Source organism: Xyrauchen texanus, chromosome 40 (assembly GCF_025860055.1).
Source record: "Xyrauchen texanus isolate HMW12.3.18 chromosome 40, RBS_HiC_50CHRs, whole genome shotgun sequence".
In the NCBI taxonomy this organism is placed as follows: Eukaryota; Metazoa; Chordata; class Actinopteri; order Cypriniformes; family Catostomidae; genus Xyrauchen; species Xyrauchen texanus.
The window spans coordinates 20593680-20618668 of record NC_068315.1 but is presented as its reverse complement, the minus strand read 5'-3'; the positions used below and the strand labels follow the sequence as shown (position 1 = coordinate 20618668).

Below are 24989 nucleotides of genomic sequence, written 5' to 3'. Positions count from 1 at the left end.
GTGTGTTATGCTGGGTCAAGTTTTCAGAAAGAAAGTGCTGACCACAAAGGCATCCAACACAGGTTGGGGCACGGAGTGTAATGGACGCCCGACTTCTGACATATTATGAATATTGTGAATCACCACATACTGATTTGTTTGGACAACACAACAGTAGTAGCATATATATATATGTTGCCATGACACGCTGGCCCACATATGGCCGGTGAAACGCAAGTATGGATGTAAGAATGTAATCAGAGGCTTGTAATCTTAATCAAAACTGGGGCATGATTTACAATGATCCCCCTCCTGCTGCCAAAACAGTGCCAGCTTGTATCCCAGCATAACATTCTGAGATGATATTCTTCTCACCACAATTTTACAGAGCAGTTATCGGAGTTACTGTAGAACCAGTCTGGCCATTCTCTGTTGACCTCTCTCATCAACAAGGCATTTTCATCTGTAGCACTGCCCCACTGGATGTTTTTTGTTTTGTTTGTTTCAAACCAGCGGATCTGGCACCAACAATCATGCCACGGTCCAAATCACTGAGATTACATTTTTCCCCCATTCTGATGGTTGATGTGAACATTAACTGAAGCTCCTGACCCATATCTGCATGATTGTATGCACTGCACTGCTGCCACATGATTGGCTGATTAGATAATCGCATGGATGATTGTTTGTGCCAGACGGGTTGGTTTGAGTATTTCTGTAACTGCTGATCTTCAGGGATTTTCACACACAACAGTCTCTAGAATCCTGTGAGCAGTAGTTCTGCGGATGGAAATGCCTTATTGATGAGAGAGGTCAACTGAGAATGGCCAGACTGGTTCCAACTGACCATGTCTACAGTAACTCAGATGACGTCACTCTGTACAATTGTGGTGAGAAGAATATCATCTCAGAATGCTATTCTGGGATACGAGCTGGCACTGATTTGGCAGCACGAGGGGGACCAACACAATATTAGGCGGGTGGTTTTAATGTTGTGGCTGATCGCTGTATATGTATACTGTATATACACACACACACACACACACATCACTTATTATGTAACATATATCACTAAAGATTATATTACTACATATAATTGTTAAATATTACTAAATGATCATTCTACATGACAGTAAAGTGCACTGTACTCAGGAGTCTTGAACAAGAACAGCAAATTACATTTTATGAAAATTAACATTTATTTGTCATGGCTGTTAAAGCATGATATGGATAACATTTAAAATAAGATACAAATATAGCTCAAATGATTTATCATTTGAAAGTCAACTTAATTGTTTCTGTAAGTGATAAAACAAATCTGAATAATGAGAATGAAACACAAAAGAGAATATAACTGATGGATACTTTAACATGACAATATGTACAAATGCAGAAAGAAGTCATTGTCTCAGTAAAATTCAGATTTTATAATTAATTACAAGGAAGCAACCACATTTTTGTATAGATTAAATAAAAATCTAAAAAAATTGCACAATGTGAAAAATCCTTTTTACAATGCAGTTATTGCATTACAATGGTACTGTCAGTAAAACCTGAACAGCTGACAGTTTTAGTCAAATGAAGTAGTCCTCGCTCATCCTTTCTCTTCAGTCCAAGAAAAAAATATTATTAAACTGTATTGCGCACAGCCTTTTTACTTCCTCTGTAACACAAACAGAAGCTTGGTGAGAATTCAGGTCAAAATTATTTTTTTAAAAGTTTTAAACTAACTAAAACTAAATAACCAAGTACTATGGTAATTAACAGCTGACTATTGGACATCTACCGTAATTTCCGGACTATTGAGCGCACCTGAATATAAGCCGCACCCACTGATTTTTAAATAAAATATTATTTTGAACATAAATAAGCCGCACCTGTCTATAAGCGCAGGTGCCTACCGTACATTGAAACAAATGAACTTTACTCAGGCTTTAACGAAACACGACTTGTAACAAAAATAAATAGGCTTTAACGAAACACGGTGTGGCAGCGGGCGTGGTTAAGCGCCGTCCGGGAGAAAAGCGGTAAGGCGCTTACACCTTAGCTAAATTATGTCTAACACCGGTGTCTAATTTCAGTAAGCATGGGGAGAGCGGCATAAAAGGCAGCAGCCACAGAGCTGAGAGAGTGACACACGTCAGTCTAGTGTTGGCGCATAGAAGAATTGAGAAACTTTATAAAATTGATTGTAAACATTGCTGTGGCCATTAAAAGCCTTACCTGGAACGTCAAGTGCCCTGCTGAAAACTGTTACACTGGTGCCCGTGTGACAGTTTTCCCAAGAAGGACACGTGAAGCAGGGCACTTGAAATTAGACACCGGTGTTAGACATAATTTAGCGCAGGTGTAAGCGCCCTTACAGCTTTTCTCTCCCGGATGGGCGCTTGACCATGCCCCCGCTGCCACACACGGCTTGTAATAAAACATTTGCAGTAAACAGTAGCCTACCAAGAAAGTCATTGGTCACTATCTTCCTCGTCCTGTGCACTGAAACCACTGAAGTCATCTCCTTCGGTGTCGGAGTTGAATAGCCTCATATTTTGTCTTTTTGCACTGAGTCAATTCCTCAAGCTGCTGTTTCCAACGTCTTATCATCGACTCATTAAGACCAAGCTCCCGTGCAGCAGCCAGATCAATCGCCTTCAACTTGAAAGCAGCATCATATGCGTTTTCCATGTCTTTGCCATGGTGAGGGTGACAAAATTACTACCGTAATCAGAATGATGGGAAGTTTGAGCCTTCGATTTAATCTAAACAGTAAACAAAAAAAGTTGTTTTGACCTTAACCCGTTCGGCAATTTCATTGGTCTAATGAAAGCTTCACGCTGCCGAAAAACTGAGCACGTCACAGAATTTATTATTTTTTTTATAAAATTTGAAAGCGGGAAAAATCCATATATTAGCCGCGTCATTGTATAAGCCGCGAGGTTCAATGAGTGGGAAAAAAGTTGTGGCTTATAGTCCGGAAATTACGGTACACAACCTCACACCATTACTGTACAGTATATCACTTAAATGTCTGTCATTAAAAGCATACCATTCACTTCAATGAGGTTGGCATTTTTGTGGTTCAAGATGACGTACAGCTCCCTCTGATCAGACTTCTTGCCAACGACCCAGTAATCCGTCATCGCTTTAACAATTATTTCCTCGTCCTCATCAACCCTACAAAGATAAGCACAGATGGTGGCTTAATACATATTGATGTGTCACCAGAAAAAAAACGAATTTCTGAAATCAATTAATAATTATTTACATATAAAAACTAAAAGCTATAATAAAGCTTAATTAGATTTTGATATCAAAACAAACCGATATGCACATACTGAATAAGCCGGCAAAATGCTGGTGAAGGCATTCACATTCAGAGTGAAATCGGGGTAATAGGCAAAAATGTAGTTGTGCCGAACGCTTGAACATTTTATGACCAATCCAGTTTAAGGCATTTCCACTGTCAGGTTGTAATCGGAGCAAAGTTGTGCACTTAAAAGCACTCAAAAGTAGCTCTGTTTACCTTGCAAAAGCGCAGTTTATGTCTCCGAGGATCTTCATGAGGTCTGGGTGGACAGAGGTGAGGGAGATGCTGGCTGTCTTGCGCATGTGGATGGTACTTTTCTCAGCCAAGTTCATGTGGTTGAAGTAGATGAACTTAAATTGAGGCTCCTTCTCTGGCCTAACAAATTTCAAAGAATTATTTTTAGAGACAGTATTTACTCCCTGTGCAACATGCATGGAAGAAAAAATACAACAGTTCTGTTCTTAAAGTGTTACAAGTAGCATGTAAACTGATATGAGTGATTGTACCATACAAAACAATACTTTGCACCATGTAGGGCTCAGGTAAGATAAGGACACACTGTTTAGATATGCTTAATGGATGAGATATGATACAGTGAGCTCTTGTATTTAGTATGCAAGCGGGTGAAGTTCTTTTCCATATTACTGAACAGTTGAATTAGTACTGACCCTGATATTCTCCGGTTGATGTTGTACTGTTCACATATGTCAGAGGCCAGCAGGGTGAGTTGGGGACCAACCAGGTCATCTAGTTGTTCACAAAACTCATGACTTAAATCCACTGTTGCTAAGGACACAAAGTAAAACAGGGTATGAGAGATTGGTTAAAATTAGGCAATCTCTTTAAAATATATTCTCCCAATTAATTGGTAACATCCTCCCAAGTTGAATTTAAATATTTAAAAAGAATGAAAGAACAGGTACTTACCATTTACCATGAAGCATACAGCTGCACTCATTGCCTGGATAAGAAATAACATGGCATGTAAATTGTGCAGTTGTTCGAGAATGAGCAATTTTGAGTTGATATGATATTGTCTCTAATTTCACTTGTGTCAGCTTGCCCAGGAGAGACCAAAGGTTATTTAAAGATTTGCCAAAACATGGGGATTAGGTAACAAGGCAAAACAAGTTTATTTATAAAGCACATTTCACACAAAATGGTAATTCATAGTGCTTTGCACTGATAAAGCAAAGGAAATAAAAACACATACATTTCTGTTTTAAAATCACTTAAAAGAAATAGTTCACCCAAAAACAAAATACTCTCATCATTTATGGACCCTCATGCCATCCCTGATGTGTAAGATTTTCTGTCTTCTGCAGAATACAAAGATTTTAAAGAATATCTCAGCTCTGTAGGTCCATACAATACAAGTGAATGGTGATCAGAATTTTGAAGCTCCAAAATGCACATTAAGACAGTATACAATACTCCAGTGGTTAAATCCATGTATTCAGAAGTAATATGATAGACGTGGGTGAGAAAAAGACCAATATTTAAGTTGTTTCTTTTACATAAATCTCCACTTTCACTTCCACATTCTTCTTTTGGTTTATATCGCCACCTACATGTCGGGGCTGCTCAAAGATCTGGAATGGCATGAGGGTGAGTAAACCTATGAGAGAACTTTAATTTTGGAAGAACTATTCCTTTAATAATTAAATGATCAAGAATAAAAAAAACTAGTAAAAAAGAAACGAGAATAAAAAAACTAGTCAATATCTTGCAAATGTTATTAACAGATTAATCTTAATTATTATTATTTTTAATAACTAATAAATTAATAGTTTTAATTAACATGAATTTCTATTCATTAATTTATTATAATAATAAATTGTTATTTTTTTTATTGAATTCATGTTAATTCTTTTAATGTATTAACTGTATGAATTATCATGCATAAATAACTTTTTATGCAACTGAAACTTCCCCAAATCACCACTTCTCTCACCTTGTAAACAATCAAATGTAGCTCCTCATAACTGTCCTCTGTGTACACAAATATCCTGGGAAATCTGAATTTTGCATCTGGATCTTTAAAATTTGTGGGTCCTGTCAAAAATCTGTAACATAGGTGATAAAAGAACAATTAAGACCAATTATCAAATGTAATTTATTGTAACATTAAACAGACAGTGTTACCAGAGTTATATTGCAAATTATAGTGTTATATTAAAAACAGCAGCAGCCTGCTTGCACCTGGCTCAGCAGTCACGTATCACGGGTAGTGCATGGCGTTTTGAAGTGGGACCCCTTGTGTCACTACAATCGACACAATGTCGAGTGAGTGATAGAAGGGGAACGTCATGGTTACTGTTGTAACCTCCATTCCCCGATGGAAGGAACGAGACGTTGTGTTCCCCTTGCCACATCACTATCCCTACCACTGTAATGTGCCGTAACCTTATTCTCGGCTCCTCAGTGAAAACTTGCTCCCCCGCTCCCCTTTATACTCGTATGTCCGGGGGCGGGGCATGCAAATTCTGTGTGCCAACTTGACATTGGCCTTTTCTCAAGTTCAGAGGTGCGCGAGGCTCTCAGAAGAGACCCCTTGTGTCACTACAATCGTCACAACGTCTTGTTACTTCCATCGGTGAATGGAGGTTACAAAGGTAACCATGACGTGTGTTGGCTATGAATTATAGTTGCTTTTCAAGATTTCACTACAGCACTGAATGTTTGACTTTAAATAATACAATTTTCACATGACCACTTAACTAGGCATCAAAATCCACAATCCACAAATACCTCTTTCAGATGACCTGTGATTATCTCCCTGGCCACTGAATAAATGCCAAGTCACAGTTCTACGTCTGTATGGCTTGCTACCACCAGCTATGTTGTTCTGCTATATACTTGGAGGGGGTGGCCCTGGTCTACAGTGCTAGGATGTCATGAGTCACAGGCTGACACTCTGGCATAACTCCTAACCATATAACACACTAAAGACATACCAAAAAAGAGCTCTGCCAATAATTAATCAGCCTCTCCTTGATTGACCTCATGGGAATACTCTATACATCTTATTACTATCAGTCAATTGCATCCCCAATATTTGTTGCCACACTGACTGGTTGGACTTATCCACATCTCGTCGAAAAATCAGATTGTGAAAGCTATTGTGAAGTCTGTTGGGCTCATTGTTTTCCCTTTCCCGCCAAAGCAATTAAATGACCATTGTGCAATCGGATATTTGGCAGCGCTGGTTGATCTGTGTTGTATTAGCACTGCGGTTGACTCCTTGTGTCCCCAAAGCCAACAAGGCCAAGCAGACTGGTAGAGAGGGGCAAGAGGCTGACGTTCCAGCCCTGAAATCAAAGCAGGAAATATTTGGATACTTGCCTCCCATAGTGCAAAAGATTCCCTGCCATCTCTGGCCTAAGAGGGGAGTCCCTTCCAGCGAGCTGCCAAATAAACACACACAAAGACAGATAATTCATTGCAGCAGCTGTACTTTAAATACACTGTTTCTACACTGGAAGATATTGACAACACGCTGCTACTGCTATTCTATTTCCTTTTCAACTGAAATCCGTTGGTAAACACTTAAAGGTGCACAAAGTATTTTTTCCTCATTAAAAAAAGTTTATTCCTAAAGAAATGAATTGTACTTTTGAAACATACATATAAATCATGAACACTCACATGAGATTAAGTCATATCAGTAACTGTGATAAACAAATGTATTCTACATGCAGAGGGTCCCCTCATTGGGGCTGCCATGTTTCAATCACATGACCAGCCAAATACTACTCGCTTAATATCAGTAACCATTCTGTTATTGGACACTTTTACACATGGATTAAATGAATCATGGCACATAAGATGTTTCACAAAAAATGTGTCTTAAGATGGTTATTTTATATCTTCAGCTTTAGATTGTTAATAGGAAATATCAATTTTGATATCAATCAATTTTTAAACATTCCTTTTGCACACAGAATAGAATAAAAGAAGAACAAGTCCTGCAACAGATGGCATGGCCCCCACAGTGCCCAGATTGAACCAGTCTGGGATTACATTAAGATACAGAATCAGTTGAGACATAGAAATATGACAAGATCTTATCTGCTAACAACCTTAAAAAAAAGAGTGCTCAAGTGTTTACCTACTGTAGGAGAACTGGTGCTGTTTTAAAAGCACAGGGTGGTCATACCAAATATTGATTTAATTTTTACTGCATTTTGTATAAAGCTGGCTTTGACATATCAATCAGACGTTCATAGCAATCAATTCACACATATATTTGTGAATAAAATCATTTTAATTCAGACTGAGGGGAAAATAAAGTGCTGAAGAAACATTGTTAATTATAATGGGGTAATTTAATTTAGACGTGTTGTATTCAATGTAAACACTGCATTAGACCTGTCGGGTTAAAAGGGAGAATCATTCAAATGTCCAGTCTAACACAGCTTTACATGTGTCTGGCACCAGAGATTTGTAATTATCTCTTTTCAAGAAGAAAATTAAGTTTTCTCACCTCTGGTTCACTGTGCCGTGGGAACAGTGAGGCTGTCAGGTATTTGTACAGAATATGCATGTCCTCCTGCTCAAGACCACTCCTGCAAAATACAGGACAGAACATATAGAAATTTTAAACAGATTACTTGTTAGTCAATAATGTGTGTCTGTGTACCTGCAATACCAGTCAAACGTTTAGAATCAAAAATGTTAAACAAATCAAAACTCTCTTATATTCTGTATTTCATAACTATTGTATCTAGATTTGAGCCTCTTCAAAGTAGCCACCCTATGCGTTGATAACAACTTTGCCATCGCTGGGAATTCTCACAACCATCTGCATGAGATTAATTTCAAAACAAATGTATTCATAGGCACAATTTATATTTGTCTCCAAAACCAATTTCAAGCATTTAAGCATTAGCCTTAGATCAAAAAGTTTTAGGCCAAAAACAAAGTGTTCAGAACTTTTGGAACATAGTACTAGTGTGGTAGTTGGTATATGTCATAAAAGAGAATTTTACTCTTTTAAAAAATAATAAAAAACAATATTCAACAGGCATAAACATAGACACCTCTGTGAAAGTGATTTTTAAAAAACAAGAGGTGAAAGTCATGATTAGAATTCTACAAAGAGGATTAAATGGCATGTTTTAAGTCTATCTGGATCCCTGTGCCAGACCGCTCATGATTAAGAAGCTTTGGCAGTGCTGCTTTAGTAAGTCCCTGCAGTCCTGTCTCAGCCTATCTGCACTCTCCCAGACTTCATGCCCTCTAGATAGCTCAGAGATCCAACTTAGCCCCTCCTTCATGTCATGCAACTATTGTGTTTTTCATTTCAACCTGCAATTAGATAATGCAACTGTGAGAAGTGTACAGTATATCTTGACATTAACCAGATCAGCTGGTCGTTGTAGAGGAAGGCTGTGTATTTGACCAGACTCAGGCTCTCCTCTACTCGATTAACAAAAGACTGGATCTTCAGGTAGGTCATCTTGTCCAAGGGGAAAAAGCTGATACCCCCGAGCACATCCAGCAGGTCACATGACTGGAGGTGAAGTGTCAGCAGGTACTTTAGAGAGAGCAGACACATTTAAATATGTTAATTCTCATACAACATTACCTTTTTGAGTGGCAACAACAGATCCTTTAAAATGTTGTGAACTTGGATTCTCTTGGAAAAAAGCTTTTTCAGACATCAGCTGCTTGGTATTATATACTGTATACACTGCGTCCCCAATTATTAGGCAAGTGAGAATTCTGATCTTATCATTATTTCCATGCACATTTTCCAACTCCAAACCAAATAAACCTGAATGCTTATTTGATTCAAACATTTTCAGCTGGTATGTTTTTGTGTAATGAGGGAGGGTGTGGCGAAAGTGACTAACACCTTATATCAAGGTGTGCATAACTATTAGTCAGCTTCATTATCTCAGGTAAAATGGACCAAAAAAGAGAATTAACTGACCAGTTAAGTTAGAAGTCAGATATTGTAAAATGCTTTTCAAGAAACTGACAAACTCCATGGATGGAAGGCTTATGGCAGTTATTGAACAGAAGGATGGCTATATTGGTCACTGAATATTTTAGAAAGGCCAAACATTTTATTTAATTTATTTAATAACAATTGACTTGGGTGAAATAATCTTTTGTAATTTAGTTGCCTAATAATTGTGCACACTGTCAGTTGCATAATAATTGTGCACACTTATATATTCCCCTGAGGAAGAAAAAGTCACTTTTTCTTTGTTAAACATTCAGGTTTGAGATTCAATAACATTTTGGATTGACTGAGAGCATTGTGTTTGTTCAACAATAAAAATAATCCTGAGGAATACAATTTGCCAAATTATTGGGCACGAAGTGTATATATGTCTCTTAGTCCAACTGCACAAGTATCAGAGAAATAAAAAAAACATGAATACAACATTGATATGTACAGCATATAAACGATTAGGTTTGAAAATCTAAAGAAATATCCAGAAGTAACTGTACAAAAACACTGCAACCGCAAACATGGATGAAATTACCAAAGCTTCCCTGATAAGGCTGACGTAATGTAATTTGTCAACTGGATGTGCTAAGATGCAGCGGTGGTTTGACTTTGCATAGCAGTCAGTGACATTTTAGCTAAGGCACAAATTGCACTTTCACTGAGAGCATCAGGGCACAGCTCAGGTTAGAGCGGGGGTGACAAGAAGGGTTTCCCTTGACCTAAGTTGAATTATTCAGATAGGTGAGTAAGCATGATGCCCTCAGCAAGGAAATTTGAACCAATAAGACAAACATGGCAGTCCTTAACAAATGAGATTGCCGGGCCTCTCAAGTAGCAAAAGATGCAAATTAGGGCTAGGGAAACCACCGACTGTGTAAACACATCACTGAAGGTTAGTTCACCCAAATATAAAAACTCTCGTCATTTACTCACCCTCATGCAATCCAAGATATGTTTGTCTTTCTTTCTTCTGCTGAACACAAAGATTTTTAGAAGAATTTCTCCACTCTGTAAATCCATACAATGTAAGGGATTGGTGGCCCAAACTGAAGGTCTAAATATGACAAAGACATCATGAAAGTAATCCATACAACTCCAGTGGTTTAATCAATGTCTTGTGAAGTGATTCAATTGGTTTTGGGTGAGAACAGACCAAAATGTAATTTCTTTCTTTTTCACTATTAATCTTGACAGCTGTCTCCTTGACGATCATGATTTCAAGCTCGATTACACTTCCTATAACGCCAACTAGTACTCGGTGCATGTGTCAAGCATTAGGAAGCTTTAAATTATGATCATGTCTAGAAACTGCAAAGGCAAGATGTACAGTGGAGATATATTTTGGTCTGTTCTCACCCAAAACCATTCACTTCTGAAGACATGGATTAAACCACTAGAGTTGAATGGATTACTTTCATGATGCCTTTACGTGATATTTGGGCCTTCAGAAATCTGGACACCATTCACTTGCATTGTATGGACCAACAGAGCTGAGATATTCATCTAAAAATCTTAATTTGTTTTCTGCAGAAGAAAGAAAGTCATACACATCTGGGATGGCATGAGGTTGAGAAAATGATGAGAGAATTAAAATTTTTGAGTGAACTATCCCTTAAAGAGATCTTTTCCATAATAGCCCATTTTCAAACATACTACTTGTCTCACGCTATTCATTTGTTCACATTCAAGATACAGTATGTTGACAGAGTGAAATTTAATGACTCAAGAGACACTGTGACAATGAGGGCCAGGCCGGCTGTAATGATGGATGCCTGGCGCGGAATTACCGCAGTCAGCTTGGAGAGGGATAAAGAGGAGCTGGAGATGCCGGAGATGTCAGTTAGAGAGAGCGATATGCATGCAGCCGACGAACATGTGCATTCTGCGTTGGGTCGGGAAGGCCAACAGTATGAGCAGCACACAGAGCTGTGTATGTGTGCTGAAAAGCAGTTTTATGTTGTGTCCGAGTGAAACTGTATCTAATTAAAGTCTTCCTCCAACTCACAAGTTTTTGTGGCAGATCTCTGCTTTCCCTACGGAAGGAGGAAGTGGGAGCCGGGCGAACAGTTCACTTTAATTAGACAGTTTCACTCAGACACAACATAAAACTGCTTTTCAGCGCACACACACACACCTACAGCTCAGTGTGTCCCTCACACTGTTGGCCTTCCCAGCCCAACACAGAATGCATTTGTTGGCTGCATGCATCTCCCTCTCTCTCTCTCAATGGCATCTCTGGCTCCTCTTTATCCGTCTCCCAGCTGATTGGGGTAATTCAGCACCAGGCATCCATCCTTACGGCCTGGCCACACACTTCTTGTCACAATCACATATTTTGACAGTATGACAGTGAAGAAACTACAGAAGAGAGTTTTAAAAGCGTAAAACTGATGGTTGTCCCTTTTAAGACATACTTGTACATATGTGTGCAGACCAATGTATACACCGACTACTTTTTATTTGATCAAAGGATTGAGTTTTCTTAATACTTTATTTACCCTGTAAAAGAACTTTTCAAGCTTTTGGATGAGCAGTTCCACACCACCAGCCTCAAATGCCATGCTGAATGTGCCATTGAAGAGCTAGAAATCATCAAAAACAAAAAACTTGTTAGAGACACGAGCCGTAACAAAATAGTGCATCTTTCAATAAAATTGTTGAAAAAAGTGTCTACCTTATACATGCTGTAGCACTGCTCTAATACGGACCCATAAACTGAATCCTAAAACACAAAAAGGGGAAAAACAAGTCTACATAATTATGAAGCTTAATCAGTTTCTGCATCAAGGGTACGGTATATAAAATAAACATTTTGCTTTATTTAAAAATGTGCAACTAATATCCCACACATTACTTACAATAATTTCTTCCTCTTGGTATTCTACAGTTGGTGGTTTTCCATCTTTGTTGGGTTTTTCTACCATTGGATTCCGTACAACCTTGAAAGATACATGTAAAGATGCCCATTACATGGTTCAATTGCACTTCAGTGTCAAAGTAGTTTGATTTTATTCTATTTTAAATGATAACAAAAGGTTAATATGTTTACAAAATCCACTGATGCATCAACATACCATGACCATCCAGTAATTCTCCTCCGGCTCATGGAAAAACTGTCTGTTCTTCTGAGTGTGGAGGGATTTAGCTGGTTTGGTTGGACTGAAGGTTCTGTAAATAAGAACTGAACATTGAATCTCCAACAGCACCTTAGGTTAAATGCTGTCTGTATGAATCATAAACCACTTCAAACCCCTTGAACATAGTTGTTCATCACTCTCATCCCATCATTAGAGTGCTAACCTGGTGAACTGAACGATGGCCTCACAGAGTCCAACATTACGAATCTTTTCGTTCTTCTCTATTTCTATGGGGTGGTAAAACAAGATCTTCTTTTCCTCCTACAAAGCAAAATAGCATGTTTATAAATATGTAATAACCCAAACATGGCCTCTACCTGCATTTGTACATTTTGAGCAGGCCAAGATTCAGATGTCGGCAGAATTTTGTGGAATATATATAAACCTAGTAAAATGTTAAATGGAGCTGAGAGACCTGCACTTGTACTGCACTACTGTACTGGTAGCTGAAAGCATAATCAGATTAGCCAAAGTATTATAAATGAATATATGTATTAAATATTTTGGCTTAACTGATTATGCTTTCAGCTACCAGTAAAAGTGAGTGATGGAGGGCTTCTTTGGGGCAGCCATTCCATTTGTGCCGAAATCTGCAGATTTTGCATGGGCCTAATTATGAGGAATAAAACTATACTATAAAAAACAGCTGTGCAAATACAATTTTAGATTATTCTTTAAAATTTCTCTAAGTAAACAGGACTTACCTCCCCCTCACGGGGTCCAAACTTTGGGTTATAGATGAAAAAATTAAGCAAAGATGGCATGTACTGTTTCTCTTGCATTCCGGAGGCCATTGTTGGACTTATGAAAAGAAGATATATGGGGGAAATAGAAAGAAGATCATTAACACACTAGGCCTGAATGAAAACCTCCCTAAATTGAATCTTAATGACAGCATCTTAAGTGACAATACCAGGTTATCAGCATTAGTGTGGTCTGTGTCTACGGTTCCCTCTTTTTTCATTTAGTTTGGCATTCATGCCTTTGACCTGTAAACACAAAATATACTTCCAAATTTTCAAAGAATTCTTTTATAGCATATGAGGACACAATGAAAACATCTTCAAGAACAAAAGTAACTAGACAAATTTAGGTACTGAAAATGTGCTGGAAACAGATTCCCACACTTTTTGACCAATGACTTTTCCAAAAACCTGCAAAACAAACAAAGACACACACACACACACACACACACACACACACACACACACACACACACACACACACACACACACACACACACACACACACACACACACACTCATGCATTTCTCTCTCTCGAACTGGTGTCTCCGGCCCCCCCCCCCTTATCTCTCTCCCGCTGATTAGTCAACTCAATGCCAAGCGTGCGTCATCACGGCCCGGCCATGCCCCCTACTCATCACACACATAAATTAAAAGATCTAATAATTAAACTAATTATTGATCGACCGATACATCACCCCGAGGCCAATAAATCAGCCGATATTCAGATTTTTTTAATTAACGGCATCGGTTGATAAATGTTCCCATTTAGCCAATTTGTTTCCTTCATGCGCTGAGTATCACCTGCTTGCATGTGAAGCGACTGAGATATGTAAACAACCAGTCACATTTCATTTTGTTGTTATGTGCAATTGTCTTACTACAATAATAGAATGGTGTGCAGCAGTTTCATTTAAACATTTTGCATGTCAGAGCCAGGACAGATGCATTTCAGCTCATAATGCTAAATTGCTCGTCTGCTTCATTCTCCCTCTCTCCTCAACAGTTCCCTGTAACTTTAACTGTCTTGTCTAATGATAAAAAGGCAAATATCAATAAAACTAATATCATACCATCTGCAAATATGCACATATCTCATTTAAACAGATGTATTTTAAGAACTATTTTATGAAGATATAAATTAAGTATTTTAAAATTTATTTTAGATGAGCCATCTAATATCTTCCTCATATCAGCCAGAATCAAAATTTCTGAATCAGGATCAAAAGTTCCTCTGAATCTCAAATTATGACAGTCACTCTGTGACAATCCAAGCAGGCGATCCAACCCGTTTAAACTGTCAGGAGAATATTGCTGCTGGTGCTGGATAATCTTCACTTCATGTGTGCTATAAGTAAATGTCTTATTCACTATTCACTGCATGTTCAATTGGATTGATTCTGTATTTTTGGAGTAAATGTGATTGCTAACATGCACATGCCATCCATGGTTGCTGGACTACTGTGTGTACTGTTATTTCCATCTTCCTAATATATTAACAATTTCTTCATGTGCAGATAAATTACAAAAATGTTATGACTAAACAGAAATCTGAAGAAACTGCTATCCACCTTTTAAAATACAATATTATTTTATATTTTAAGTTAAAGTGTAGTGTGAAATGGAATAAATATAGTGCTACAGTTGTTTCTTCTCTTTGTTTCTTCAGCTAGGAACATTCTAACAACCAACTAAACCATAAACAACTCAAAGACATCCCTTTTTCCTTGGAGAGACTGACGGTGCTTGTGCAAGACCCTTCTGCACACAAACTAGCAGATTCTGCAGCAATAATCCGATTACTTCATGCCGCTGTTCAAAAGCGACTGTCACATCATTAAGAGATATTCAACACAGAGACACTTACCTGTTACAGCATGACAACAGAAACAAACTGCTGGATTTCTTATCTCATGAGGAAAATAGTGCTGAGATCGGTGAAAAGTATTTACTTCCTGCTCTTGACAGTCGCCTGTGTGTTACAGTTGGAACTGCTCGTGTAGATTACAACTGCGACACAAACTTTGAAGTTCCACGTCACGTGAATTTATGACCTGAGATGTTTCTAATGACATTAAGCACCAAAGGCGGTTCTTCTTCTGGCTTCAGTCTGTTGTGACGGGGAAGAAGGTGACTGCCCGGCAACCATTCGCTGTTACAAAGGTTAGGATTAGATTAGTAGTTTTAAAGAGATAGTTCACCCAAAAATGAAAATGGAAACAGGGCCTGACCAGATATGGAAAGTTGGCAAGTGAGATAAAAATGATACCATTAAGATGCAAAAGTGAAGCTTTGAAACATGTCATGTCGTTCAGGAGGCAAGTGTTTATGTTTTTGAACTGCACAGAGCTGGATATATCGTTTACAGTGCAGCATGAAGGAAAAGCGTATATGGTTTACGCGAATACTGGCAGCATGAGATGCTTTGAATGTGGTGACATAGGGCATAAGAGGACGGCATGCCCACATAAGGATCAGGTTAGAGAGGAGGTTGCTGGGCCTAGTTCTGCTGCTGTGACAGTGGAGTCTGATAAAAATGAATCCTTTTCAACACGAATCACAAGCTCAGGTCACTGAGCAAAGAAACAATGTTGAATTGATTGGAAGTGTCACTGATGATCAAAGTAAAGATACTGATCAAACGTTGAAACCTAGTGAAGAAGATGAAGATGCATTACCAGTAAATGATTATGGAGTAATGATTGATGATGATAGAAGGAATAGTGTTGAAATGGTTCTTGTTGAAAGTGTTGTAATGTCAGAAAGTGTAGAAATGGTTGCTGGAACTGAGATTAGAGATGATGATACATTATTTGATATCTCTGATTTTGGGTCACAAATTATGGATTATGGATATACACTGCAAGAGATAAATTATTTCTTAGATGTAACTTTTGGGAAAGCTGTTGAAGTGAAAGATTTTTTTCCAGACACAGAAAAATTAATGGTGTTAGTGTTGATGTTACAGAAGACAGTTAGCTATGAGGCATTAAGTAGGCAAAAACGGTTCAGAATGAAGAAGATCGTAACAAAACTAAGAAAAGAGAAGGCACTTCACAAAAGTAATGGTTAAATCACATAGAGTGTCTGTTTCCCATTGCTTTATTCTGCTTCTCTCCTCTCTATTTCTCTGTTTTTTAATGGAGGTTTTAAGGGTTGGATCCTTAAATATAAATGGGGGAAGGGACAGGAGTAAGTTAGCAATGGTATCAGAGTTGATTAGAATAAAAAAGATTAATATAGCTTTTATGCAAGAGACACATACTGATATTGATAATGAAATTGAATAGGGTATGAGGTGGGAAGGAAAATCTATTCTAAGCCATGGGACAAACAATAGTGCTGGTATAGCCATTTTATTTTCCAAAAATATTGATATTAATATTGTAGCTTCAGAAGAGATTGTAAACGGCAGAATATTATTAACTCAGATAGAGTTTATGGGTACCAGTTTTGTACTTGTAAATATTTATGCACCGAATAGTGGTCCTGAGCGAATAGAAGTTTTTAAAAAGTTGGAAAACGCAATTCAGAAATTTGATAAAAATAATGTATGTTTTATTATTGGAGGTGATTGGAACTGTACCATTGATTTTACGATTGATAGAAATGGGGAGGAGCCACATAATGTATCAAGTACCGTGTTAAAACTGAATTTGATATGATAGACATATGGAGAAATAGAAATATATGTGTAAAACAATACACGTGGCTTAAAATCTCTGATAGTAGGATAAGTTGGGCAAGGTTAGATAGATTTTATTTGGATAAGATGTGGAATAGTAGAGTGATGAATGTTTTTATTTCACCCAGTGGGGTTTCAGACCATCATCTAATTGTTTTAAAGAAATGTTCAAAGCCAAATTACTATTGGCATCTTAATATTAAATTATTGCAAGATGCCTCATTTTGTGAAAAATTTAAGGTTTTTTGGAATATTTGGAAATTAAAAAAGAATTCTTTTGAAAATCTATGTCAATGGTGGGATGTGGGTAAAGCAAATATAAAAATGTTTTGTCAAAACTACAATTCACATAATACATCAATGGTGCAAGCGACAGTAAAAAATCTTCAAAGAGACATTGAAATGCTGGAGAGTGCACTTTTTAATAACAATGGAACTGAACATAAAAAACTTTGACAAAAAAAAAGAGGAATGAACTTTCATTCTACAAGAGTAAGTAAAGGGAGCATTAATAAGGGCAAGGCTTTGCTCTGTTAAGGATATGGATGCTTCTACTACTTTCTTTTTCAACCTTGAAAGAAAAAGTGTCCAGCAAAAGCAAATGTACCACCTTCGTCATAATGACGGGATTCTTACATCAGATCTTGCATAACTAAAGAAGCTAGCAGCAGATTTTTATAGAGACTTATATGATGCTGAGTGTTGTGATTCTGGGAATGGTTCTGATTTACTAAATTAATTACCCAAATTAGGGAATGAGCAGAAAATATCCTTGGACAAACCAATTACATTGCTGAAGCTCACAGAGGCAATGCAACAAATGTCTACTGGTCGATCACCAGGTATTGATGGACTACCTGCAGAGTTTTATAAACAATTTTGGGAGATTCTTGGTCAAGACTTATATGAAGTACTTTTAGAAAGCATTGAAAACAAGTCACTTCCTACAAGTTGTCGACGTTCAGTACTATCCTTAATCCCAAAGAAAGGGGATCTTGGACTTCTGAAAATTGGAGACCAGTATCTTTGTTGTGTCTGGACTACAAAATATTCTCAAAATGTCTAGCAAACAGACTCAAGTGTTACTTGGAATCATTAATTCAGAAGGACCAGACATATTGTATTCCTAATCAGTCAATCATGGACAGTCTTTTTTTAGTGAGGGATATAATTGATTTTAACTAGAGATGCACCGATTGTAATTTTCTTGGCCGATTTCGATTTCCAATTTTTTGCAAGTGTGACCTGCCGATACAGATTTTTTTCCGATTTTCTTTCTAAGAACTATTATTGACCGCATATACAAACAAAATCTACCTTTCTTCAATGCTAAATTTTATTTTCATAATAAAATAAATTATTAAACATTACAATTTCCCCCAAACTGCACTAAGTTTACAGGATCTTCTCTCACTTAAACAACTCTCAAAATAAAGTGCTCTGTGACTGGAAAGAGGTAGAAATAACAATTAACTGCAAATGAGTTGCAGATTCCAAAGATCTGAAAAACTGAAGTGTCCAATACGCTCAACTTACGTTAGATGTCCAAATATCAGTTGTAATACTGAGCACTGCTTCGGGAACCTGTCAACACTCCCGTTTTTCCTGGGAGTCTCCCGTTTTGTTATTTCTCCCCAAAAAAAACTCCCGTAATTTGTATGGCCCAAACCACGTTATATGAATAATCAAATCAATATATTATTCCAAGGTGGTTCAGTTGCCAGATCTTGAATGAATCGCATCCTACTCACACTATCGACACATCATACAAATTACAAATCATTTATGACCTCAACCTGGCAACCTACAACCCATTTGCGCTGTTGATATCTGTGCAGGCAGTAGACGCGGGATGTTAAATCAAGCATCACTGGTAGATGGGAGGAGAAGACTCAGCTGGTGCTCCAGTGAAAACACAAAATATACATGTAAATTTAACAACAGCTGGATGGAAGAATTTAATTTCATATCCCGAAGCCATACCGACAATGCCCAAGCCTTTTGCAATGTGTGTCGCACTGATTTTAATATTGGACACGGTGGGAAAAATTCCGTTAAATCACAACGGCACAATTTGTATAGTATTTAGCCTGCCTCTGCCATCCAGCACTCCCCTTCCCCTCTCCCGGATTTGTGTACCCAAATGTTGACAGGTAACAGGCTGTGTGTGTGACGTGACATGAGATTAAACAACTCGGACAACGCGATGTCGGAAAGTACCTCATACTCTGTATCGAGGAAATTTATCAGATTTCTGAACCCTCTGTCCTCAACTATGGAGAACAGCTGGTCATCCAGGGCCATGAATTCCATAATTTTCCTCGTAATTGCTTTGGTCTAATCGCTGCTCATTCCAAGGAATGATAGGAGAGGCTGCTGACTTGTTGCTCTGAGCTCTGGCTAGCTTTAGCCACTTTCCCTTTTTAGCTGCTTTTTTAAAATGGGCATTTTCAGCTGGGTGATGGTGTTTTAAATGTCTAATTAGGTTTGTCGATCCGAAAGTTATTGTGGTGGTTCCCCCACGGTTTATAACACATTTCAAACTTTATGTATTCTTCACTCACTGTGAAGATCTTCCACGCCAATGACATGTTTACGTGCGGCTGTGACGTTATTGCCTGCGCAGCTGGCAACAAAACGGACCGGCTTGGAATCGGACAGACGTGAGGCTGACCGGCCGATCACCGGTCCGGGCCGAGCATGCGGAAAATCGTCTAATTCCGGTCCCTGGCCGGTCGATCGGTGCATCTCTAATCTTAATCTTAATAATTCTAACCTTGGCATTTTATCATTAGATCAAGAGAAAGCTTTTGATTGAGTTGATCATGGTTATCTTTTTAATGTCTTACAAAAATTTGGTTTGGTGACATTTTTATTTCATATGTTAAATTATTGTATTTTAATGCCTTTGTAATAGTAAAAGCTGGTGGTGGTTTAAGTGCACCAATACCAGTATTAAGAGGTATTAGACAAGGCTGCCCACATTCTGGACAATTGTACAGCCTTGGCTAAGAAGAGGTTTGTGTGGAATTTCAATTCCTGGAATAATAAGTGTGGAGCGGAGGGGGGCGGGGCCGGTCGGAATATCGCGCGCCCGGTCCCCAATCAGCCTGATGAGGCGCGCAAGGGATAAAGGCGGCCGGTGACGATGGTTCGAGAGAGAGAGAATTACGGACATGTCCGTCATGTGTGTTTGTTTATGTGTTTTTGAGTTTAAGTTTCTCATTAAAATATAATTTATGTTGACAAGCCGGTTCTCGCCTCCTCCTTTCCCATTCTTTAACTGTGTTACATTGGTGCTGAAACCCGGGAAGGAGGAGGGATGCCTGTCGCAGAGTCCTCGACACTGCCGTCCACCCAGGGGAGCGCCGCTGCCATCTGCCGGGTGACGGAGTAGCCCGACCGCCCGGATGCGGGTACGGCCGCCGTCCCGGGGCAAGTGGGGACTGGATACCCCGACCGCCTGGAGCGAGGAGCCGCTGCCGGGGCGGAGGAGTGCCCTGCCGTCCCCAGAGACGCGGAGGGGTCGAGGGAAGACCGCCGTCCGCGAGGGGAGGAGGGAAGAACTCTCCGACCGCCCGAGCGGTAGAGCCGCTGCCAGGGGCGGAGGAGTGTCCCCATTTGCCGCCAGAAAAGCGGAGGCGCGTTCTGCCCGCTGGGGGTCGGCGGATTCACTCCGGTTCGCCCGGTGTTGGAGCGGCTGTCGTCCGCCTGAATGTGGAGGAGTGTTCGAGGACCACGCGACGGTACATCAGAGAACCGGTGAGTGAGCTTTTTCTCTCTCTCCTCTCTCTCTCCCTGTCGCACCGTGTTGGCCTTTTCCCGCACCTATTTTGTTTTGTTGTTGTTGTCTTCCCCTCCTGTCTCCTCCCAGGGCGAGGAAGGCGGGGCTGACCACGCGGGACGCAAGATACACCCCGCCCCAGGGATGGGGGGTGTACGTCATGCCGGTGGCACCCCGGCCTGAGATAACGCCGGGAGGAGTGTGGAGCGGAGGGGGGCGGGGCCGGTCGGAATATCAGCGCCCGGTCCCCAATCAGCCTGATGAGGCGCGCAAGGGATAAAGGCGGCCGGTGACGATGGTTCGAGAGAGAGAGAATTACGGACATGTCCGTCATGTGTGTTTGTTTATGTGTTTTTGAGTTTAAGTTTCTCATTAAAATATAATTTATGTTGACAAGCCGGTTCTCGCCTCCTCCTTTCCCATTCTTTAACTGTGTTACAATAAGTAATTCTAGAGTATCACTATCAGGTTATGCTGATGACATTACAGTTTTTATTACAAGTCAAAATGATGTTACAGTGTTAACAAAGGCTATTGAACAGTATGAGAAAGTATCATCAGCAAGAGTAAACTGGGGAAAAAGTGAAGGTTTTATTATCGGGAAGTGGGAGGGGATAGGACCTCCACAATTGTTGAGTGGATTGCTGTGGGGAAAAGCAGGGCTGAACATTTTTGGTGTTTTTTTTTAGGGAATAAACAATTTCAAGCTAAAAATTGGGAGGGAATACTGGAGAAGGTGTCTGTCCGATTGTTTAAATGGAAATGGCTATTACCACAATTGTCATACAGAGGGAGAGTTCTAGTATTAATAACCTGGCCGCTTCCACATTATGCATTGAACTATTGTTATGGAGCCACCTGATGATATGATTTATAATATTCAAAAGGCATTTGTGGACTTTTTTTTGGAGTGGAGAGCCATGGATTTGTGCAGAAGCGCTTTATCTTCCTGTTCGGGAAGGAGGACAGGGCTTGGTGGATGTAAAGAGCCACATTTACGCTTTCAGAATACAAGCGGCACCGAGACTACTATACCATAGAGACCTGGCTTGGACTCAGACTGCAAAAGGGATTTTTAAAGAAGGCTGGTGGTCTTGGATTGGACAGACATCTATTTTTAATAAGGCTGGGAGAGTTGAGTCTGTCTGAACTTGCAACTTTTTACCAGTTTATGCTACATTCTTGGAGGACTGTTTTTAAAACTGAAAGTGTATTGGATGAACCAGGACACTGGGTTACTGAGGAACCTTTAATTTTTAACCCAATGTTGCAGACGAGGCTGTTGTCCTCAGTAAGTGTACGTACATGCTTACTGAGAAATGGAGTTGTTAAGTTGGGGCACCTGATGAATAAAACTGGGTGGAAAGACGCGAAGGCCATTGGAGAAGTGACGGGCTTGAGGTCTTCACGTCTTACATCTAAGCTTGTAGAAGAAATGTTAAATGTGTTGCCAAGCAGTTACAGGGAGTAGATTGGCAGGATACATTTGATGGATATTCAAAGTGGACTGGAATTTCCAAGGATTAAAGTCACCTCTGTCATTAATGAAGAACGAGAAAGTGGAGTTGCAGATTTTATATTATCTTTAGAAACCCCTCAGTTGTAGTTTTCTGAGAACACCTCAAAGAAAGTGATATATTACACTACAGTGAAAGTTCTGTATAAAGACTCACTTACAAGACAAAAACTTTCAAAATGGCCAGAAATGTTGGAGCCAGACTTCCTTGTGGAGAGCCCGGTATAAACCTCCCATAGAGAAGCGAATTGCAGATGCTACAGTGGAGGATTATTCACGTGGCAATAGCTACAGATATAAGGTAGGTGTAGGTGAGGGATGTAGGTTTTGTGGGAGGGTTGAACATTTAGAACATTTGTTTATAATATGTGAAAGATTAGTAGGCCTTTTTAAGATTCTTATGAATTGGTTTCAAGCTTTTAATGAGGGAGTTCTCAGAGAAAATCTTTATTGGAGGAGTGAAGTATAGTTTTTCTATCAGAAGGAAAGCATGTTTATTAAGTTATTTGATAGGGACAGCAAAACTAGTGATTTGGAAAACATGAAAAAATAAGGGACTACAACGGTTTACAGATGCTGAAATGATGTTAATGAATATGATTGCAGGAAGGCTTAAAGTTGAATTTGCTTATTATGCTCTTATCAATGATGTTAATGGAATTGTATGTACAGTTGATGATGGTCTGTTGTTTTTACTTTTTTAAAAAGGAATAATATTTATTTTTGAGTTCGTTTTCTTTTGTTAATAAGAGGTTGATGATGATTTGTGTATTTTATTCTTTTAGTTCTTTTTAAGATTGCGTTACTAAATTATTTTGATAACTTGTGATGTATGATTGTTATTTGTAACAATAAAGTTTTTGTTAAACCTCTCTCTCTCTCTCTCTCTCTCTCTCTCTCTCTATATATATATATATATATATATATATATATATTTGTGTGTGTGTATTTTCTATGTATAATTTTTAGCATTGCGCTGATGAGAATGGGGAAGGGGGTAAATGTGAGAAACTGTCATGAATATAATGTAAAAACAAATTAACAGGGCAAAAAAAAATTTGCAAAATATGTTTTCTTATTTGTTTCTTTTGATTTTTATGTAAAACAGGGCAAGGATATTTTCCTGACAGGTTTCATGAGAATTACCTCGGTGGGTCTGAATAGCTCTATGACCAACTTTGGGTTTTCGCACTCTTGGTTTAAAATAAGTTTTTTTTTTCTTCCTTTAATTTCTTGCCTTATTTAGATTTCAGCATAGTCGTTCATTTGAATCTTTGCCTACTAGTTCATCTTGGATTGTGAAGGGGAAAAAAAATCTGTTCTCACCAAATTTTGCTCTAATGATGCAGGACAAAGATGATCAAACAGACAATTGTTTCAAAACCATTTGGCTGTAAGATTACTAGCAATAGACCTAGCTGGTAAGGTCTTTGTGCTAAGCACAAAATGCTTTTGTGTGCTGACTCTCATTTTGGTTTGCCTGTTTGGTAACACACCAACCAATGTTGTGGATGATATGACTCAGTAAAAAATAAAAATAAATTGAGCATCATTGCTGAACAGATATCACTCATGCCTTACATTTTATTTTACTTTATATTTTTTGTAATCATTTTAAAAACATGAGTACATTATTCAGCCATCTCTAAGGCCACTGTTTCCATCATACTTAAACAGGTGACCTCTCTGACTTAATAATATGGTGGATAAGCTTCATATTATAATTGCTGTTTAATCTCTTCCATTAGTTGTTTGCTAAATCTAATATATTAGGCCATGCACACTGGGATTATTTCAGTGGAGCTATCATCATTTAGGCATATGTTTGCATGGATCATTTAGGTCTGGCTTTAGTACAGAGAGGGGATAATCAGAAACTTGGATTGATGTGACATTTTCAATTCCATTGTTCTAATGGGCTAAGCGGTAACCTGAGCGGGATATACTTACCATTCAGTATTGAGAGGCCCTCTTCACTGAAACTTACACCTGCTCTCACTGTCTGTCCCTTTTGTGTCTCCTTAGTCTACTTTACATTTAACCATCTTGTTCCTAAGGCTATGATTACATCTAGAATGAAAATAAACTGCATTTGAAGTTTATTATTATTATCATTTTCCCAAGTAATGTTGTATGTAATGAATAAAGAATGTGAATACTATGCACTGCTTTTAACAAAGGACACAATGAAATAGATTGATTAAAGGCAATATCGTCTTCATCAGTCCCTTCTGTTAATAGAGCCAGAATCATGAATCATTGCACTGTATGTAAATATGACATTGTATCTGGTTCATAGTCATGAGTTCACAGTCCTGTTTCAGTGTAAATCATTAAAGTAATAGTAGAGTTCATTTTCTCTCTTTTTTTCCCTCATTCTTTTTTATCTTAATGTCTCACAGAGTTCAAAGTGCATGCTAACTTCCTATGCTGGTTTTTGTCAGAAAGGTTTAAATACCAATTATTTACTTTAAATGCAACACCATGTACTATCAAGGCAAATAATTCAGATGCCAATATCAATACTAATATGATACCTCTACATTTTTCTAGTTTATGAGGATAAACATAGGTAATTACTTTCATAAAAAAAAACTTTTTTATATATATATATATTTGCAGGCCTAAACTGTAAAATGTTCTCCTTTTTGTTTTGTTGTGCTGCAGAACAATAGACCTTTACACAGACTGTGATGATGCAGTTTGTCCTTAATTTAGCAATGCATTTTATGTAAATATATCATAATTACCCTGATATTTTATTTTTATGTATTTATTTATTTTTATAGGAAACACTGCCGTGATGGTGTTTCTAAGACATCTGCCGAAGGGGGTGGCAGTAAAATGTATCCTTTTTTTTATTTTATTTTTTATTCCT

General features: G+C 38.4%; 1 protein-coding gene across 2 annotated transcripts; it reads right to left on the bottom strand.

Moving 5' to 3' along the window:
- Positions 1 to 1195: 1195 nt before the first annotated feature.
- ccz1 (CCZ1 homolog, vacuolar protein trafficking and biogenesis associated) lies at positions 1196 to 15148 on the bottom strand. 2 transcript variants are annotated; one of them, XM_052112674.1, is made up of 18 exons: positions 14994 to 15144; positions 13480 to 13536; positions 13296 to 13371; positions 13087 to 13183; positions 12546 to 12643; positions 12320 to 12413; positions 12104 to 12184; positions 11920 to 11967; positions 11744 to 11827; positions 8644 to 8819; positions 7767 to 7848; positions 6626 to 6687; positions 5235 to 5346; positions 4208 to 4241; positions 3949 to 4066; positions 3497 to 3655; positions 3020 to 3147; positions 1196 to 1642 (listed from the first exon to the last, which is right to left on the bottom strand). In XM_052112674.1, the coding sequence occupies exons 3-18, from the start codon at positions 13307 to 13309 to the stop codon at positions 1587 to 1589; spliced, it is 1443 nt and encodes a 480-aa protein (XP_051968634.1). In that variant the 5' UTR covers positions 13310 to 13371; positions 13480 to 13536; positions 14994 to 15144; the 3' UTR covers positions 1196 to 1586. The 2 variants fall into 2 exon arrangements, with proteins under 2 accessions (XP_051968634.1, XP_051968633.1); XM_052112673.1 differs by lacking the exon at positions 13480 to 13536 and having other exon boundaries at positions 14994 to 15148.
- Positions 15149 to 24989: the final 9841 nt, after the last annotated feature.

Excerpts from the sequence above, each read along its gene's own strand:
- ccz1 (XM_052112673.1), bottom strand. Across the intron at positions 11,828-11,919 it reads AGTGCTACAGCATGTATAAG|CTCTTCAATGGCACATTCAG; the intron begins GTAGACACTTTT and ends GATGATTTCTAG. Across the intron at positions 5,347-6,625 it reads AATCTTTTGCACTATGGGAG|ATTTTTGACAGGACCCACAA; the intron begins GCAAGTATCCAA and ends CCTATGTTACAG.